This window comes from Danio aesculapii, chromosome 10, assembly GCF_903798145.1.
Source record: "Danio aesculapii chromosome 10, fDanAes4.1, whole genome shotgun sequence".
NCBI classification, from domain to species: domain Eukaryota; kingdom Metazoa; phylum Chordata; class Actinopteri; order Cypriniformes; family Danionidae; genus Danio; species Danio aesculapii.
In genome coordinates, this window is record NC_079444.1 from 32,488,666 (window position 1) to 32,509,197 (window position 20,532).

Below are 20,532 nucleotides of genomic sequence, written 5' to 3' on the forward strand. Positions count from 1 at the left end.
CAGAATAAGCTAAATGTTAAAAATAAAATTACAAATATGAACAAATAAAGACGTTTTTTGTGATAGTTTTCTAATATCTTAAGCATTTGCACCATTTCCAATGGTGAGAGAGAATGATTTTCTAATTTGTGGAGGTCGAGGTCAACTATATCATCTTATTTTTAAATTATTATTATTTTTAAAGATTGTCTGCATCGTTTTCTTAAGAAATATTACGTTACATGCCTTTTTTTAACTCCAAAGTATTAAGATTAAATTACTAAAGTAATCTAACAACAATATTATACATTCAAAAATGAGATTTTTATTCTTAATTAGGATATGAGCAGTTTTAAACATTCATTTGATAGATTCTTTAATGGACAGATAAAGTATATAGACTTAAAAATATATATCATTAGTTCAAATATATACTGTTCTGTACACACACAGCACAAAACTGATGTCAAAGAGTACAACTAATACAACAGCGCCATCTGGTGGCGTATTTGAAAGGGTAGCAGAACCGTCGATTTTGTTTTTAAAACGGTATTTAAAGGGATAGTTCACTCAAAGATGAAGATTTACTCAGCCTCAAATGTTTCCAAACCTTTATTGGTTTCTTTATTCAGTAGAACACAAAAGAAGATATTTTGAAGAAAGCTATAAACCTGTAACCATTGATATCCATAAAAGAAAAACAATGGTTATCAATGTAAATCAATGGTTACTGATTTACAACATTTTCCAAAATATCTTCTTTTGTGTTCAACAGAAGAAAGAAATAAGTAAAGGTTTGAAACAAGTAAAGGGTGCATAAATGAAGACAGAATTTTCATTTTTGGGTGAACTATCCCTTTAAGTAACACAATCAGCCAGTTTAATAATCTAGAAAGTATGGGTTTCCATTTGTGCCAAAATTCCCTTGCCTGCTTTCTGCTTTGTACTTCACATTTGTCTTCGTCTACTCTCATTGCCCACATGTTCAGGAAAATCAGCATTGTTGACGTACATGTTGTCTGTTGATGTCGTCTTAATCTGTCGTCCTGTCGGTTTTTCTGTTTTGTACTGTCATATTCTATGGGGTATTGTGTCATCTGATCTGTTGTCCTTATTGTTGTCTATTCATCTTTACTGTCATCCTTACCATTGTATATGCTGTCGTCTTTATGGTCGTCTGTTCTGTCATCCTAACCATCATCTATGCTGTTGTTTATTCTGTCATCCTTACCCTAGTCTTTGCTGACATTTGTTCTGTCATCCATACTGTCATCTATGCTGTTATTTATACTGTCATCCTTACTGTTGTCTATACTGTCATCCTTACTGTCGTCTATGCTGTCAATAATACTGTCATTCTTACTGTCGTCTATGCTGTCGATTATACTTTAAGGTAAACAGATCAGATGACAAAATACCCCATAGAATATTAAGACAGATTAAGACGACATCAACAGACAACATGTACGTCAATAACGCTGATTTTCCTGAACATGTGGGCAATGAGAGTAGATGAAGACAAATGTGAAGTACAAAGCAGAAAGCAGGCAAGGGAATTTTGGCACAAATGAAACCCCATCATAAAGTGCTGAAAAGAAAAAAAAACTAAGACCGACAGTAGATCACATGTAAGTTTTAAGTATAAAAATATAATCAAATTAGACCATTTTCAATACATTATGCCTAATAGTAATAACCAATAATAAGATTTATCCCTCTATTAGTGGCTAAAGTGAGAAGGTTACGTGTTGAAAACATTATAGGTGAAGTTTTCCGGCTGTGGTCTGACATGGAAGTTGTAGTTCCCGATTTTTCTTTTCTGATACAGCAATCCTGCAATGACAGTGAGCGAAAGCAGAAATACACCGACACCGAGCAGAACAAATCCGACAGTCTGCACAGTATTTGATGTGTCGCTTTGGAAAGTTGCTTTAAGAAAATGAAAGAGAAAGAGTTAGTGATGCTAACTGATATCATGTAAGGGTATAGATATTCACATGCATTAAATAAGAAGCATTTACTTGTATGTAATCTGTTTAAGGGTCCAACGGATCGTGTCAGTCCAAATAATTTAGAAGACCTGACACTTAGAAGACGGTCACAAGCCTACAAAGAAATATACAAAAAAATAATAAGAAAAGGGGCTTTTATTATGTCATATACATTATAATTGCTACATTGTCTGAGTAATCTGATTTAATATCAATTTGGTGTTTATTTAATCTATCCATAAAATAGATGTAATAAAATAATTAAAAAGAATAAGAAAATATAAATATAAAAACATTTTTGTAAAATAGGTATTACTGCATTTATTCATTCATCCATTCATTCGTCCGTTTGTTTGTTTATTCATACATTTGTTCAGTCATTCTTTTGTTCATTCATTCGTTCGTTCACTCGTTCATTCATTCATTCATTCATTCATTCATTCATTCATTTGTTTGATCATTCATTTGTTCGTTCGTTCATTCGTTTGTTCCTTCATTTATTCGTTCATTCTTTTGTTCATTCATTCATTCATTTACTCGTTCATTCATTCATTCGTTCATTCATTTATTTGTTGATTCATTCGTCAATTAATTCGTTTGTTCATTCATTCGTTAATTCATTCATTCTTTATTCGTTCATTCATTCATTTGTTCATTCATTGTTCGTCCATTCATTCGTTTGTTTATTCATTCATTCGTTCAATTGTCTTTCCATTCATTTATTCATTCATTTATTCGTTCGTTCGTTCCTTCAGTCATTCATCCATTTATTCATTCATTCGTTTGTTCATTCATTTGTTTGATCATTCATTTGTTCGTTTGTTCCTTCATTCACTCGTTCAGTCTTTTGTTTGTTTATTCATTCATTCATTCGTTCATTCGTTCGTTCGTTCATTCATTTGTTTGATCATTCATTAGTTAATTCATTCATTTGTTTGTTCGTTCATTTGTTCATTTATTCATTCTTCATTCGTTTGTTCGTTCATTCATTCATTCATTCATTCGTTCATTTATTCATTTGTTTGTTTATTCATTCATTCGTTCATTTTTTATTTAATAGTTCATTCATTCGTTCATTCGTTTATTTGTTTATTCATTTGTTCGTTCGTTCGTTCATTTATTCATTCATTCGTTCATTCATTCATTTGTTTGATCATTCACTTGTTTGTTTGTTCGTTCATTCCTTCCTTCCTTCATTTATTCGTTCATTCTTTTGTTTGTTCATTCTTTCATTCATTCATTTATTCATTCATTTGTTCATTGATTCGTTCGTTCGTTCATTCATTCATTTGTTCATTTATTCGTTCATTCTTTCATTAATTCATTTGTATGTTCATTAATTTGTTTATGTGTGTATTTATGGTTGTTTATTTCTAACATTTCATTCCACTGTATGTCCACACATACAGTTAAACGACAAAAAAGCTCAACTTAACTTTATCAAATATGCAACAGCAATGATTGTTTTCAGTTGCAGCTTTAAATGATTATTTCCATAAATGCTTTAATGTGACTTTGGTGTCCAAATGATTTGTAGGGCCAGTGTATGGTAACATAATAAAAGGAAAGCTCTGAACTCACAGGTATGCATGAACTGTCCTGAAATGCGATACAGATCTGAATTTCACAGTGCAGGAACACAAAGTCCAGATTCACAACTGAGAAGATCTGCACCGCCACCAAAGACACGGTGCCATTTCCATTCTGAAGAACATTTGTGTGTTTTTCTGGCACAGGACATCTAAAGAGCAGAGAGGAATGTGTGAATACTGAGCTTTTCTAATAACAGTGCAGTTAAAGGTGCAGTTCACCCAAACTGATACTTCTCTCATTATTTACTAACCCTTCTCAAACTTGTTTTGAGTTTCTTTCTTCTGTTGAACACAAGGAAACCTGTAACAATTGACTTCCATAGAATTAGTTTTTCCTACTATGAAAACCAATGGTTACCAGTTTCCAGGTTATTCAAAGTATCTTCTTTTAGATTCTGCAGAAACTAAAAGTACATTTTTTGGATGAACTACACTGTAAAAAATGCAGGGTTCCACACAATTCGTTTATGTTGTCCCAACACAAATTGATTCAGTAAATATAACAAATTTAAGTGGATTAAATATAATAAAATCTCCAGAATTGTGTTGCTTAAGCTCATTTTAAATATGTAGTTTGAACAAGCAGTAAAAATAATTGTGTATCTCTTTATATGACTACAGAATGATTTGAAATCTGCAAGTGTGATTCACGTAAAGCAGCCAGTGCAAAAATGATAACTGAAGCACATTATTCAGTCAGGAAATGTAGGCAAAATCAAACAGAATACAGCAATAATCAGAAATATATTTCGGTATCTGCATCTGGGCAGCACTGTGCCGTAGTGGGTAGCACAATCATCTCACTGCAAGAAGGTCGCTGGTTCAAGCCCCGGCTGGGTCAGTTGCATTTCTGTGTGAAGTTTGCATGTTCTCCCGGTGTTGGCGTGGGTTTCCTCCGGGTGCTCCGGTTTCCCCCACAGTCCAAAGACATGTGGTATTGGTGAATTGGGTAAGCTAAATTGTCCGTAGTGTATTGTGTGTGAATGGGTGTGTATGGATGTTTCCCAGTGTTGGGTTGTGGATGGAAGGGCATCCGTTGCATAAAACATATGCTGGATAAGTTAGCGCTTCATTCCACTGTGGCGAACCCTGATAAATAAAGGGACTAAGCCGAAATAAATGAATGAATGAATGAATATTATTAAGTTCTAGTGTATTTCATAAGGGTGAGTGGGCTTGACAAACCACCTATAGGATAAACTCCTTCCTCTCTTATGGACCAGGCACTATGTTAGAAAAGCTTCCACGTTTCTGTTTGTACATGGCTCTTTTATATATTTTTATACTTTGCACTTTTTTCTACAGCCACATACACTCAGCAGCAACTTTACTTGGTACACCTTGCTAGTAACGGGTTGGACCCCCTTTTGCCTTCAGAACTGCCTTAATCCTTTGTGGCAAAGATTCAACAAGGTACTGAAAATATTATTCAGATTTTGGTCCATATTGACATGATATTGTCACTCTGTTGCTGCAGATTTGTTGGCTGCTCATCCATAATGCGAATCCCCCGTTCCACCACATCCCAAAGGTGCTCTATTGGTGCTCTATTGGATTGAGCTCTGGTGACTGGGGAGGCCATTTAAGTACAGTGAACACATTGTCATGTTCAAGAAACCAGTATGAGATGAATCACGCTTTATGACATCTTGCGTTATCCTGCTGGAAGTAGCCATCAGAAGATGGGTAAACTGTGGTTATAAAGAGATGGACATGGTCAGCAACAATACTCAGGTAGGCTGTGGAGTTGATACGATGCTCAATTGGTACTAATGGGCCCAAAGTGTGCCAAGAAAATATCCCCCACACCATTACACCACCACCACCAGCCTGAACTGTTGATACTATACAACACAGGATGGATCCATGCTTTCATGTTGTTGATGCCAAATTCTGACCCTACAATCTGAATGTCACAGCAGAAATTGAGACTCATCAGACCAGGCAACGTTTGTCCAATCTTCTGTTGTCCAATTTTGGTGAACCTGTGTGAATTGTAGCCTCAGTTTCCTGTTCTTAGCTGACAGGAGTGGCACCCGGTGTGATCTTCTGCTGCTGTAGTCCATCTGCCTCAAGGTTGGATGTGTTGTACGTTTAGAGATGCTCTTCTGCATACCTCAGCTGTAACAAGTGGTTATTTGAGTTTACTGTTGCCTTTCTATCAGCTCAAACCAGTCTGGCCATTCTCTTCTGACCTCTGACAAGGCATTTGCGCCCACAGAACTGCCGCTCACTGGAAATTTTCTCTTTTTCAGACCATTCTCTGCAAACCCTAGAGATGGTTGTGCATGAAAATCCCAGTAGATCAGCAGTTTCTGAATTACTTAAAAATACAACCATGCCATGTTCAAAGTCACTTATTTCACCTTTCTTCCCCATTCTGATGCTCAGTTTGAACAGCAGCAGATCGTCCTGATCATGTCAACATGCCTAAATGCGTTGAGTTGCTGCCATGTGATTGGCTGATTAGAAATTTTTGTTAATGAGCAATTGGACAGGAGTACCTAATAAAGTGGCCGGTTAGTGTACTCTATATCGAAAGTCTTTAAATATTTTATATTTGCTTTTCTATTCTATTGCAAAACTATTTTTCTCCACAAATTTAGATTCTGTTGTTGTTATTATTATTATTATTATTATTATTATTATTACAATAGGTAGTGCTGTCGCCTCACAGCAAGAAGGTCTCTGGTTCGTGCCTCGGCTGGGTCAGTTGGTATTTCTGTGTGGAGTTTGCATGTTCTCCCTGTGTGGGTTTCTCCGGGTGCTCCGGTTTCCCCCATAGTCCAAAGACATGCGGTACAGGTGAATTGGGTAGGCTAAATTGTCCACAATGTATGAGTGTGAATAAGTGTGCATGGATGTTTCCCAGAGATGGGTTGCAGCTGGAAGGGCATCTGCTGCGTAAAACAAATGCCGGATAAGTTGGCGGTTCATTCCGCTGTGGCGACCTCAGATTAATAAAGGGACAAAGCCGAAAAGAAAATGAATGAATGAATTATTATTATAGTTATTTTATTTTGTTGTTATTGTTGTTACTATCTCAAGGTCACGAGTGGTTGAGTAAGCATGTCACTGCATATCATTCTATGACTCTGTGTGTGACAAATAAAATGTGAAATTTGAAACGAAGAGCTTGCAATTATTATGATCATTTTTAAATGCAGGGCAGGTGGTGGCGCAGTGGGTAGCACAATTGCCTCACAGCAAAAGGTCGCAGGTCGAGCCCCGGCTGGGTAAGTTGGCATTTCTGTGTGAAGTGTGTATGTTCTCCCTGTGTTCGCGTGGGTTTCCCCCACAAGTCCAAAAACATGTGGTATAGATGAATTGGGTAAGCTCAATCGTTCGTAGTGTATGAGTGTGTATGGATGTTTCCCAGTCATAGGTTGCAGCTGGAAGGGCATCCGCTGCATAAAACATATGCTGGATAAGTTGGCGGTTCATTCCACTGTGGCGACCCCAGATTGATAAAGGGACTAAGCCGAAAAGAAAATGAATGAATTTTTAATTGCAGCAGATTTCTCACAGATTTTGAGTAGCCTTAGACACGTCACCTAAATTAGACTACATTTCAGAAGGTGACTGTGACAATTTGAGCACAAATCTAAATCATTTGTATTTTCACAATACTAAAGCTGACTACTTAAATAAATTGCATATGATTATAATTAATTGCTCTAAATCCCATTATAAACTTTCTTTAGTCACATAATATTTAAAGGTCCCATAATAGAAATGTGCAGTTTTGCTTGATCTGTTGCGGTATATCGACTGACACATGAAGACAGCAATTTTGGGAAAAGTTAGTTCATTTTAGGCCCCTAAAAATCTGAAAAAATGTCCCAAAATGGACTCATTTTTGAGCTGCACTCACCCGTTGTCCAGAAACACATCATTGGAGGGCTGTGATGAATCGCTGCTGGATGTTGCCCAACATTTGTTGATGACAGTTTTGATTTGGGAGATGGTAGTGTTGACCCCGACCTCCACATAGATATTCTCATTTTGTGATATAGTGTAATTCTCTGGTAAAGGATGCGTCCCGTTCAGCAGCCGCATGAGAACCTCAAAACTGCCCCATCCATTCACCGGGTCATTGATCATGTCAAAATACCTGCAAAATACAAGGTCTGATAAGGGTCATCTAAGACATCCATGATGAAATAAGATCAAATCAAATAAAACAAAACATATTTAGCTTGTTTTATGCGAGGTGTTCATGCTTCAATTGAATACACGGCCAGCCAGTGTTGCCAACTTAGTGGCGTTTCATATAAATAATATTATTTCATAATAATATTCAAATCTAATCACAAAAATATCTAATTAATTGTACATGGGGGTGCCCAGACTCGGTGCTGGAGGGCTGGTGTCCTGCAAAGGTTAGTTCCAACCCCAAATAAACACACCTGGGATAAGCTTTCTAGAAACATCCGTGCAGGCGTGTTGAGACAAGTTTGAGCCCAAATCCGGAGGACACAGGACATCCAGGACCGAGTCTGGACAACCCTGATGTACATAGTTTGTGAACTTGTTTTTTTATTGTTAATTTATTGCTTTTAATTTTACATGAGGAAGTTAAAGGTTCATTTAAATATTAAAATGTATAAATAAACTTTAAATATTCTCTCTCTCTCTCTCTCTCTCTCTCTCTCTCTCTCTCTCTCTCTCTCTCTCTCTCTCTCTATATATATATATATATATATATATATATATATATATATATATATATATATATATATATACATATATACAGTTGAAGTCAGAAATATTAGCCTCCCTAAATTATTAGCCCTTGTTTTTTTCCCCCAATTTCTGTTTAACGGCGAGAAGATTTTTTTCAACACATTTCTAAACATAAAAGTTTCAATAACTCATTTCTAATAACTGATTTATTTTATCTTTGCCATGATGACAGTAAATAATATTTGACTAGATATTTTTCAAGACACTTCTATACAGCTTAAAGTGACATTTAAAGGCTTAACTAGGTTAATTAGGTTAACTAGGCAGGTTAGGGTAATTAGGCAAGTTATTTATAACGATGGTTTGTTCTGTAGACTATCAAAAAAATTATAGCTTAAAGGGGCTAATAATTTTGACCTTAAAATGTTTTTAAAAAAATTTTAAACGGCTTTTATTCTAGAAAATGTCCTTGCTCTGTTAAACATCATTTGGGAAATATTGAAAAAAGAATCAATTATTCTGACTTCAACTGTATATATATATATATATATATATATATATATATATATATATATATATTTAAAAAAATGCTAGGGCCCCATACCTAGAATTCAGGGTGAATTCAGGTTCATACCCTTTGTTATAAAATAGTGTCTCACAGACAGTACTTTGGGTTAAGTTACTTGAAGACCGATATGTCCCTTACAAAAAAATTGCTGCAGTTAAATTTAAAGAATTCTGCAGTTTTAGTTCACTTCTGAAAAGTGCAGTTTTTGGACAGAAAAAAATTGCATTATTTAAGTATATTGCAGTATTTCTGCAATACAACTGAAGTACTACTACAGTACAACTGCAGTACATCTACTGCAATACAACTAAAGTACTACTACAGTACAAATGCAGTACATCTACTGCAATACAACTAAGTACTACTACAGTACAAATGCAGTACAACTACTGCAATACAACTAAAGTACTACTACAGTACAAATGCAGTACAACTACTGCAATACAACTAAAGTACTACTACAGTACAAATGCAGTACAACTACTGCAATACAACTAAAGTACTACTACAGTACAAATGCAGTACATCTACTGCAATAGTACTGAAGTGATACTACTACTATAATGGAGTACAACTACTGCAATGGTACTGAAGAACTACTACAGTACAACTGCCATACCGCTATTGCAATACAACTGAAGTACTTCTACTATACAACTGCAGAACAACCACTACTCTTTCTCCTTGGTTTCCAAATGAGGTTTCAGTGCTTCAGTTGTATTGCTGAAGTACAACCACAATATATTGTATTGCACTTTTTAGAAGTGTAACTAACTACAGGAATACATCTACAACACTGCAATACATAATAAACTAAAGTGCATATTTAATCCTCATGTACCTAAGTGCAATAAATTATATAGCAAATCACTAAATTGCCCCTCTTATTATATTTGTTGTACTGCAGATTTTACTGCTGTTGAACTTTATTGTATTGTAGTTGAACTGTGTTTATACCTCATTATACTGCAGTTTTGCAGTGGCATTGAATTTTGCCAGTTATCCTTGTATATGGGCTACTGCTGTTGTACTGTTCAGTTCACTGCATTTATTTTTTATTATTTGTTTTTGCAAATAAACTCTTAACATTCTAATTAGAAAACTAGAATATAAAGTTCGTAGACAAACTTTATGGTGGCTTGAGAAAGCCTCGTCTGAAAGTTTGAAGTTGTTTAAAAATTAAATAATTGAAGTAGTTTTAAGACGTTTGAAATAGTCGCCATAGACAAATAACTGCATTGCTAGGGCGTTGCTAGGCGGTTGCTAAGGCATTGCTAAGTGGTTGCTAGGCGGTTGCTAAGGTGTTGCTAGGCGGTTACTAAGGTGTTGCTAGGCGGTTGCTAAGGTGTTGCTAGGTCATTGCTAAGGTGTTCTAGGGCGTTACTAATGTGTTGCTAGGTGATCGCTAGGGTGTTCTCATTGGTTGCTAGGCTGTTGCTAAGTCGTTGCTAGGTGGATTTTAAGGTATTGCTAGGTGGTTGTAGGGTGTTGCTAGGCAGTTGCTAAGGTGTTCTAGGTCATTGCTAAGGTGCTGCTAGGTGGCTGCTAGGGTATTCTGATTGGTTGCTGGGAAGTTGCTAAAGCATTGCTAGGTGGTTGCTAAGGCATTGCTAGGTGGTTGCTAAGGTGTTGCTTGGCGGTTGCTAAGGTGTTCTAGGTCATTGATAAGGTGTTGATTGGTGGTTGTTAGGATGTTCTGAGCTATTGCTAGGTAGTAGCTAAGGCGGTGCTAGGTGGTTGATAAGGTCTTGCTAGGTGGTTTCTAAGGTCTTGCTAGGCAGTTGGGGTGTTCTAAGTAGTTGCTAGGCAGTTGCTAACATAAATTAGCATGGTTCTAGTTTGAATTAGCATGTTGCTAACATGTTTCTAACATAAATTGCCACGTTGTTAGCATGAATTTTGTATGAATTAGCATGTTGCTAGTATGTTTATAATATAAATTAGCATGTTGCTAGCATGTTTCTAGCATAAATAAGCATGTTGTTAGCATGAATTTAGTATGAATTAGCATGTTGCTAGTATGTTTATAGTATGAATTACCATGTCACTAGTGTGATTAGCATGTTAGCATGTTTCTATGGATTAGCATATCACTAGTATGGTTTAGCAAGTGTGTCCAATGTAAAATCAATGGCAGTTTTTGAAAACAGAAGTCTATGGGACAGTTGCTAGGGTGCCGTAAGTGCTTGCTAGGGTGTGGCTAGTAAGTTGAAAGGTCATCAGTGATTGGCAGATTGGTAGTCTGTGTTAAATGAGCCCAAACTTAAGTCTGTATGACCGTCTGGCGCAAAGTTATGAGGTCAGAAAGTTTGGTCCAATGTTAAGTCAATGGGACTTTTCCAAATGTTCCAGGTCAGTTTTGGGAAAACCGCAAGTCGGATCAGTTGGAAAAGATAGAGCAACTTACTTCAGTATAGTTTGGAGGTTTGGTGTTAGTTTGGTGGTTGTAGTATGAACGGTCTAGGAGGAGAAGAGTTTTTAATATAGTCTAAGAAGAAGACGGAAGAATAATATGTTTATGTAGTAGAACAGTATGTTGGCTTTCTCAAGCCACCAATTACTTAAATCCTAAAAACATCCCTGAAAAAAGTACAAAATATACTTAGAAGATGTTGAAAAACAAACCCCTTGGAACAGAAGTGCAGTACAGTTCTTACCACACTATTGGCATATTAGACTACAGCGCCACAAGTGCAGTAAAGATGGAGTTTATTTGTTTTTACTCCAGTTTACTGTAACTTATACTGCTGTTGAACTTTATTGTACTGTATTTGAACTGTGTTTATACTTCATTGTATTGCAATTTTGCAATTGTACTTAATTTTACTGCAGTTATACTTCTATATGCTGCTGTTGTACTGCAGTTATTCTTTGTAAGGGGTTAACATTGATGCTGAGAAACTGCACTATTCACTGTCTTCCATAAAGTCTTCTCCCCATAAGAACTTTAGTCAACTTACTTATTTTATGTATTAGAGTAATCTAAGAACGATTACAGCAAAATCAAAAAACATTTTTTCCCAAATTGTTTTCCGCCCACCACAATCATCAGCCAATTTAATAACTGAAGTTTCCATTCCTAATCTAAATACCTGCGTCTCAGTTTGATCTCTGACTTTAGGAAAATATGTGTTGCTTTACATGTGCGCTGACATAACTAACAGTGGAGATGTTTCTCCATGACAGGAGATGGCGAGAGAAAAACATGCTCTATGGAGACTGTGGTTGCTGTGGAAGCAGTGTACCCTGCAGGAGCGTATCCCATGGAGATGATGACACTGCGGGGGTACGTGCAGGTGACAGGCACTTTTAGATGCGTCGTAGGCTGTGAGCCGCTCACATTGTTGAACAGAGTCACACTGACTGAATTGTGGGTGTTGTTCTGAAAGACAGAGAGCATTGGTTACGTGATACTCTATAGACCAGTTTATACACTAAACAGCTGAAACTTAAAAAATAAAGCCACTGCACGTTAGTAGGGTAAACAATTATCATAATAGTAATAGTAATTCAATTTTCCAAGCTGGAATTGCACTTTTTTTTGTGTATTAGAAGTTTTTTAAAAATCATTTTCATTATATTTCATTATGTAAAATGATGATATATTATTTATATTATTAATTATATTATTAATTAAGCTTATTTGCATAGATTTCTAGATCAAAATTTAAACAAGAGGTTTTTTATACAGATCACAATATATGGATATGTATAAAACTCTGAAGTCTGGTTTATGTAAGTGCTGATGAAGTGGAGATTAAAAAAATTATATTTACTAGTATTTTATTCATTCCATGTATTTTATTTATGCACACTGTGATATGCTGATTGCGTGTACATTATTGTTGTGTTCATACCCTTTCAAAACAACAGTATTAACAACAAGTTGATAGGATAAAATTATTCATTAAAATAAAACTGTAAAAAAAAAGAAATAAATAAAATAAAATAAGATATATATATATACAGTTGAAGTCAGAATTATTAGCCCCCCTGTTTAATAGAGATTTTTTTAACACATTTCTAAACATAATAGTTTTAATTACTCATCTCTAGTAACTGATTTCTTTCATCTTGCTATGATGACAGTAAATAATATTTTACTAGACATTTTCAGCTTAAGGGAGCTGATAATATTGACCTTAAAATGCATTCCAGCCAGAAGAAAAAATATTTCAGGAAATACTGTGAAACATTCCTTGGTAAAAAGCAGCAGATTTATTAAACAGATATATTTATTAAAATAATATTTCAGTCACCAAACATATTTAGAAATTGAAAGACAATTCAATTAAATTCAAGCAAAATATTGGAAAAAATTACAAACTACAAAATTTCAACAACTCTTTGTACATTTTTTTGCTTCTCTCTCTCTCTTTTCTTTTTAAGTTTGTATCTAATATTTTTCTATAACATATAAATTTGGGTGTACTTGTTTTTGAATCGTTATCATAACCAATATTTTGTTAGATAAGCTTCAGATTTGGTTTCAGTACTGACTAATCTTTTATATAAGCACAAATATAATATAATATTATATATATTGAACATATATTGTTTTATATGTTATGTATATGTATATTATATGTTATATATATATGTTTTATATGTAACATTTTTTTTTCTGCATATACATATATATATATGTGCAGAAAAAAAAACGTTTAGAAAAAACAGCCTTTAAAACATAAAAGAAACACATAAAAGTGTATTGTCGAATTATTTTGCATTAGGTCGAAAAATAAATTTCCAAGAGGCCATAAAGCATAAAATCTCAGAACGAGTGTATTGAAACCAGATTTAATATTAGGGGCAGTGATATAAACATAAACTGATAATTAACCTAAAAATGAAACTACTTTCACCATTAAATCACTCACAACTTGTTATAATCTGTTTGACCTTTTAAACACAAAAGAAGATAATTTGTAGAATGTCGGAAACTGGTCGCCATTGACTTCCATATTATCTTTTGCTCCTGCTTTGGATGCCGAAATCCAATAGTGGTTTCCAACATTCTTCAAAATACTTCTTTTTTTGTTCAACAGAAACAAGAAACTTTAAAAAAAAATCAAAACCACATGAGGTTGAGTCAAATTAGATTTTATAAGATAGATAGATAAATTAGATTAGATCTCTTTAATTTAAACACTGGAGGACTTACATGATCTAATGTAGTGCCGCACTTATCCCAAGCTGTGATGAGCCACAAATAAGAATCATCAAACCCAGCGGGCCCACATTCAGGATTTCCAAGATACAAGGAGGTCTCAGAGATGTTATTGGCCTTGAGGTAATCTCGCCTTATGTCGACTTTTATAATCCAGGGGCTGCATTCAACAGTTATACAGGAGACAGAGTGGCAATTAATGTTGAGTGTAGTTGCAGGAATGATGGCCTGGATCAGTCTGTTAGCATACGTGGAGGAAGCTGAAGACACTGTTGTTGTTGTGAGGTTGCTCTGAACATTAGTCCTGCTCACAGATGGGTTGCCAGTTATTGCAGGGCTTGATAGTTCAGTATAGTTTGTGGTTGGATGAACGGTTGATGTTGTAGCATTAGATGAAGCTGTGGTTATGAGCAGAAACAAACAGATGCGATAGCAGAACAGAGATATCAGAGGAAAATTGCTTGCTGTCATTTAACCTTTATAATCATGACATGACACACTTATAACAACTGTCATTAAGTGTCATTTGCTCATTTTAAATGCAAAGATGACATTGTTTGTAATGTGTACAGCGCATTTATTGTGTATGGCCATACAAGCACTTCACAATTATGAGGGGGGTCTCTCCACACCACCACCAGTGTGCAGCATCCACTTGGATGATGCGACGGCAGCCACAGGACAACGGCGCCGGTGCGCTCACCACACACCAGCTGTTGGTGTACAGTGATAGAGCCAATTCTGTGGATGGGGATGATTGGGAGGCCATGATGTGCAAAGGCCGATGGAGGGAATTTAGCCATGACACCGGGGATACACTTCTACTCTTTACAAGAAGTTCCATGAGATTTTTAATGACCACAGAGGATCAGGTTAGCTTTGTACGCTGGAGGAAGGACGACACCATGGCTGAAGTATTTCTGTTAGACAGGTAATGTTTTGTTTTAAAACTCTTTTAGTCACGCAGAGCTGATGTAGATTGTGTTGTTACTAATAGGTTATATGCACAGAAGTGTTGTTCAGCCACTGAAATCTTCCGACGAAGGATTGATGTGACTATATTTCTATCTTTGGCTGATTCCTGGCACCCGGTTGACTTCCATAGTGGCATAAAAAAATTAGGTAACACTTTATAATAACTACACACTATGAATCATCTGTTAAGCATTAACTCTACATTAATAAACATTAGTAAGCAGTTTATACAGCTACAAACTCTGTATTCTAGACATTTATAATGTGCTTAATGACTGTGTTTTCATACATTGTTACGTATAATTGTTCATTACTAAATTTAGCATTGGATTATGTACAAACCATTTGTCTTTAAGAGTAGTTGTTGGCTTTTAGAATAACTCAGAATGAGTTAGTAAACGAATAATAAACTATTAAAATCAAAACTTATATATTTTATCATTCAGGCATATAGTAATGATTACTATTTATGTTAATAAAGGCTTTATTAACTCCACTTCATGCAGTTTTGTGACCTAATCTAAAGTAAGGTCTAGTTATGCTTTGAAAATCCTTTATAAATGACAATGAAAGGTTTAGTATCAAATGATTATTGTATTTCTAACTATTAGAAATAAATACAATCAAATACATTTGGATAGCACAACAACAATATAATGATTTAACTATATATTATGATACAACATTTCAATGTCTTTTAGCTATGTTTAAACTGTAATTTTATTTTACATAAGATTGCAAAGATTTTTTTTTATTTGATACAGTTTCATTTGTGTGTCTTCAAATGATTAAAAATTTATGAATTAGTTTATTTGTTTATCCTGTGTAGAATATAACCGAGCCTTTAATTGTCATTTATGAGTGATTTATAAAGCATAAATAGTCCTCACTTTAGATATGGTCACAAAACTGGATTAGGTTGAGTTAATAAAGCATTTATTAACATACAAATTAACTGTTAGTATATGACTGAATATATACATGGTCATTTAAATAGTTTATTATTCATTTACGTATGCATTCTGAACAATCCTAAAATAGCACCAACACTGAAAAAATTATTCAAAGATGATTTCTTGGATTTACTCAATTTTTGTACGTTAAGTGGATGTAAATAATTTATTTGGGCTGAATTTAAACAAACAAATTAAGTTGAACATTGCTCAATGTATGTTGTTTGTTTAAATACAACACAAATAAATAGTTTGCAACAGTTTTGCATGCAACACTTTTTTCAGTGAACTATTCTTAAATAACTGGTTTCTAAATGATGCAATATTTAATTTACTAATGAAAAAATAATCATTAACAGAGTATGAAAATACAATCATTAAGCATATTATAAATGTGGGTGTAAGTCAAGAATACAGCATTTGTAGCTGTATTTATAAACTGCTTACTAACGTCTATTAATGCAGAGTTAACGCTTAACAAATAATAAACTCACTATTTGCTGATGCTTAATAAATGATTCATAGTGTGTAGTTATTATAAAGTGTAACCAAAAATTACTATGGAACAGCATTCTTCAAAATATCTTCTTTTGTGTTCAACTGAAGAAACTAAAGTGAACGCTGAGTAAATGATAACAGAGTTTTTGGGTGAGTGAAATATTCCTTTAAGTGACATCAAAACTCATTTTTAGTCACTATCTTTAAAAAACCCACACCTTACACATGTATCTGTGTGTGATCAACAGCTACTTGTCTCTATTAAAAGTGTGTGCCAGTCTAATGAAATCTCCACAGTAGCGTTCTACACAGTGTGTACCTGCACAGCTGCGTCCCGGTCTTCTGGGGTTCAAGTCTATGTATCCAGACCAACAGTCACAGCTGTACGAGCCCTCAGTGTTTATACAGCGAGCCCATAGAGAGCAGTCCGCCTCAGCCAGCAAACACTCATTTAAATCTATAAATAACAAGAGGCCAATCACATCTCGAGTCAACATATCACATCATTAACACCGATGGAAACAGTTCATATTATGTCAACTCATTCAGTCATTTTCCTTCAGCTTAGTCTCTTATATATCAGGGATCGCCACAGCGGAATGAACCACCGACTATTCCAGCAGATGTTTTACGCAGCGGATGCCCTTCCGGCCACAACCCAGTATTGGGAAACATGCATACACACCCATTCACATACTTATACACTATGAACAATTTAGTTTATTCAATTCACCTACAGCGCATGACTGTGGGGGAAACCGGAGCACCCAGGAGAAACGCACATAAACAGGGGGAGGACATGTAAACTCCACACAGAAATGCCAACTGGCCCAGCCGGGACTCGATTCAGCGTCATTCTTACTGTGAGGTGACAATGCTAACCACTGAGCCACCGTCCAACCCATGTAAACTCATAATTTTTTAAAAATTATATAACAATGCATAAACACAATAGAGTACCTGATATAAGTATACTACTCATGTCGATAACATATTTAGTGCTGTTCTTTAGAGAAAGCATCAGGGCGTTGGAGATGTTCCTGATGTCCAGGTTGCTGCCGGGTTGAAATATGATGGTGAAGTTGACGATGACGCTGCCAGGTGAGATGGATGTTATCTGAAGGATGAGCTTTCGAGACAGGAGTAGTTCAAGGATCTCTGGCGGCAAGGACAAATGAGTCTGGGGGAACATTTGAAATAGAAAGTGGTTTTGTTTATGATGAATCAGAGATCATACAATGAAAATGCATGTGTGTATTGTTGGAAAATGTTGTAATTGTCTATATGCAAAACACACTAAAATATGTTGGGTTCCACACAATCAATTTGTGTTTGGACAACATGAAGAAATTAAGTTCAATTATTGGTTTTTACAAATTTAAGTGGATTAAATATCAAATAATTCAACTTAATAACTTAACAGTTTGAACAAACAGCAATCATCCTCTTTCGAGGGCACTACAATGTTGCAAGTGGTTGCTTTGAGTTTTGCTGTGTAGTTGATAAGGGGACTGCATGGGTTTTAATTCAACCAAACAGAATCTGCTGACTTTTACTATTTCTGTGCTTTGTTTTAAAATAAAGAAAATTGGTGGAATTCTTTTGACTGTATAGGAGCTGAAAATATATGCGACACAATGGCTAAGTGGTTAACACAGCCTCACAGGAAGAAGGTCGCTGGTTTGAGTTCCAGCTGGAGTCTTTGGAGTTTGCATGTTGTTTGCGTGGGTTTCCTCCGGGTGCTCCAGTTTCCCCCACAGTCCAAAGACATGCGCTATAGGTAAATTGAATAAACTAAATTGGCTGTAGTGTGTGAGTGGGAGAGTGTGTGTACTCTCAGTGCTGGGCTGTGGCTGGAAGAGCATCAGTTGTGTAAAACAATTGACAGAATAATTGGCGGTCCATTCTGCTGTGGCAAACCCTGATAAAGCAGGGAATAAGCCGAAGGAAATTTAGGAGCTGAAAATGTAAATAAAAAATTTAAAAATATATTTGTTTATTTAAGGTTTACAATGCAAATCCAATCAGAGCTACTTATTTGGTAAACAATGCTACAGCAGGTCTCCACTAAGAGATATACAGTAAACATTACATTATAAATTGTATTGTACACAAGTTATCTAGACATTTGTATGTTATTTGTTAATATACCTGAAATAATTATAACAACAGAATAAATATAAATGTAAACATATTTACATTAAAAAAGCAAGAATGACAGAATCTACAAACTGCAGAAATCTGCAGAGTTTTGTGTGAAGTTTTGTGTGGATTTCTGCGGGCGAAGTTTACATGTGGCAGGTTTGGTACTAGACTTGTCTGGGGGGAAATCCCAAGTTGTGACAGAGATGCATTTTTAGGGGGTAATTATATATATAAGTAGCCCCCCTATAAGTAGCCCCCCTTTTTTTCCCTTTTTAAATATTACAAAATAATGTTTAACAGAGCAAGGAAATTTTCACAGTATGTCTGATAATATTTTTTCTTCTGGAGAAAGTCTTATTTGTTTTCTTTTGGCTGGAATAAAAGCAGTTTTATATTTTTTAAAAACCATTTTAAGGTCAAAATTATTAGCCCCTTTAAGCTACATATTTTTTTCGATAGTCTAAAGAACAAATCATTGTTATACAATAACTTGCCTAATTACCCTACTCCTAATTAACATAGTTAAGCCTTTAAATGTCACTTTAAGCTGCATAGAAGTGTCTTAAAATATCTAGTAAAATATTATTTACTGTCATCATGGGAAAGATAAAAATTAGTTATCAGAGATAAGTTATTAAAACTATTATGTTTAGAAAACTTTTTTTTTCCTTAACGTTTTGTTTTGCCATTTTATTCTGTCTTAAATGAGACAAACCTGTGAAAAGCACTTTTTGGTCATAACAATGTATAGTTTTTACCCCATATAGATACAGTTATTGGCACCCTTGATAAATGTGACTGAAGAAAGCTGTGAAAAGACATTTTTTATTGTTTATCTTTTTTATAATTAATTCATAAAAAAAAATCACAAAACTAGCATTTTATTAAAATAAAACACATGAAAATGAGTAACTTGTTATAAAATATATTTTTCTCGAATACATGCTGGTCAAATTTGTATAACCATTGTTTTATTCTGTGCTTTTTAAAACCTCAATTTGCCGAGAAAATCAACAACTCTAAATCTCCTTTAATGCCTAAAAAAGAGATTATCAATCTACAAATCTATACATTTAAAAAATCTAAATCTGATCACTTACAAGTAGTCCCACACTTGCCACGCTGGACATATTAGACTGACACATTTCTTACTCTTCTTACTGAATACAGAATCTATCAAACCTCATTTATGAAGCTGTCACAGAACTCCTTATATGCAGCAGAATTTGGGTCGCTCAAGGCCTCGGTGTAAGCAGTGTTTGTCAAACGCACTGTAGCTCCAAGTAACTGTCCATCTAAAGAAATCAGAGCAAGTATTACTTAAATGTGAACGCATTTAATCATGCTGAAACCATAATACACAGCTGAAGTCAAAATTATTCGCCCTCTTCTAAATTCTGGTTTTCTTTTCTCAATATTTCACAAATAATAACAGAGCAAGGAAATTTTCACAATATTCGCTATAACGTTTTTTCTTCTGGAGAAAGTCTTATTAGTTTTATTTCAACTAGAATAAAAGCAGTTTTTAATGTTTTAAAACCATTTTAAGGTTAATATTATTGTTCCCCTTAAGCAATATTATTTTTGAAGGTCTACAGAACAAACCATCATTATAAAATGATTTGCCTAATTACCCTAACCGGCCTAGTTAACCTAATTACCCTAGTTAGTTAAGCCTTTAAATGTCACTTTAAGCTGTATAGAAGTGTCTTGAAATATATATAGTCAAATATTATTTACTGTCATCATGGCAAAGAAAAAATAAGTCAGTTATTAGAAATGAGTTATTAAAACTATTATGTTTAGAAATGTGTTGAAAAAAAATCGTCTTTCCATTAAACAGAAATTGGGGATAAAAACATACAGAGGGGCTTATAATTCAGGAGGCCTAATAATTCTGACTTCCACTGTAGTATGAAATGTGTAGTCTGCAGTTTTGAATTTGTAGTCAAAATAAATCTATAATTAGACATGA

At 34.8% G+C, this 20,532-nt stretch overlaps 1 protein-coding gene across 1 annotated transcript in view; it reads right to left on the reverse strand.

Moving 5' to 3' along the window:
* Positions 1–1,700: 1,700 nt before the first annotated feature.
* umodl1 (uromodulin-like 1) overlaps positions 1,701–20,532 on the reverse strand; it is a 29,909-nt gene continuing 11,077 nt past the window's right edge. Inside the window, exons 9-17 of the mRNA XM_056467269.1 lie at positions 19,740–19,852; positions 17,373–17,592; positions 16,732–16,869; positions 13,981–14,384; positions 12,062–12,198; positions 7,437–7,676; positions 3,552–3,711; positions 2,001–2,085; positions 1,701–1,908 (exon numbers count right to left, since the gene is read on the reverse strand). Of these exons, the coding sequence (XP_056323244.1) occupies positions 1,721–1,908; positions 2,001–2,085; positions 3,552–3,711; positions 7,437–7,676; positions 12,062–12,198; positions 13,981–14,384; positions 16,732–16,869; positions 17,373–17,592; positions 19,740–19,852 (1,685 nt within the window). The 3' untranslated portion in view covers positions 1,701–1,720. The remainder of the gene's footprint in view (positions 1,909–2,000; positions 2,086–3,551; positions 3,712–7,436; positions 7,677–12,061; positions 12,199–13,980; positions 14,385–16,731; positions 16,870–17,372; positions 17,593–19,739; positions 19,853–20,532) is intronic.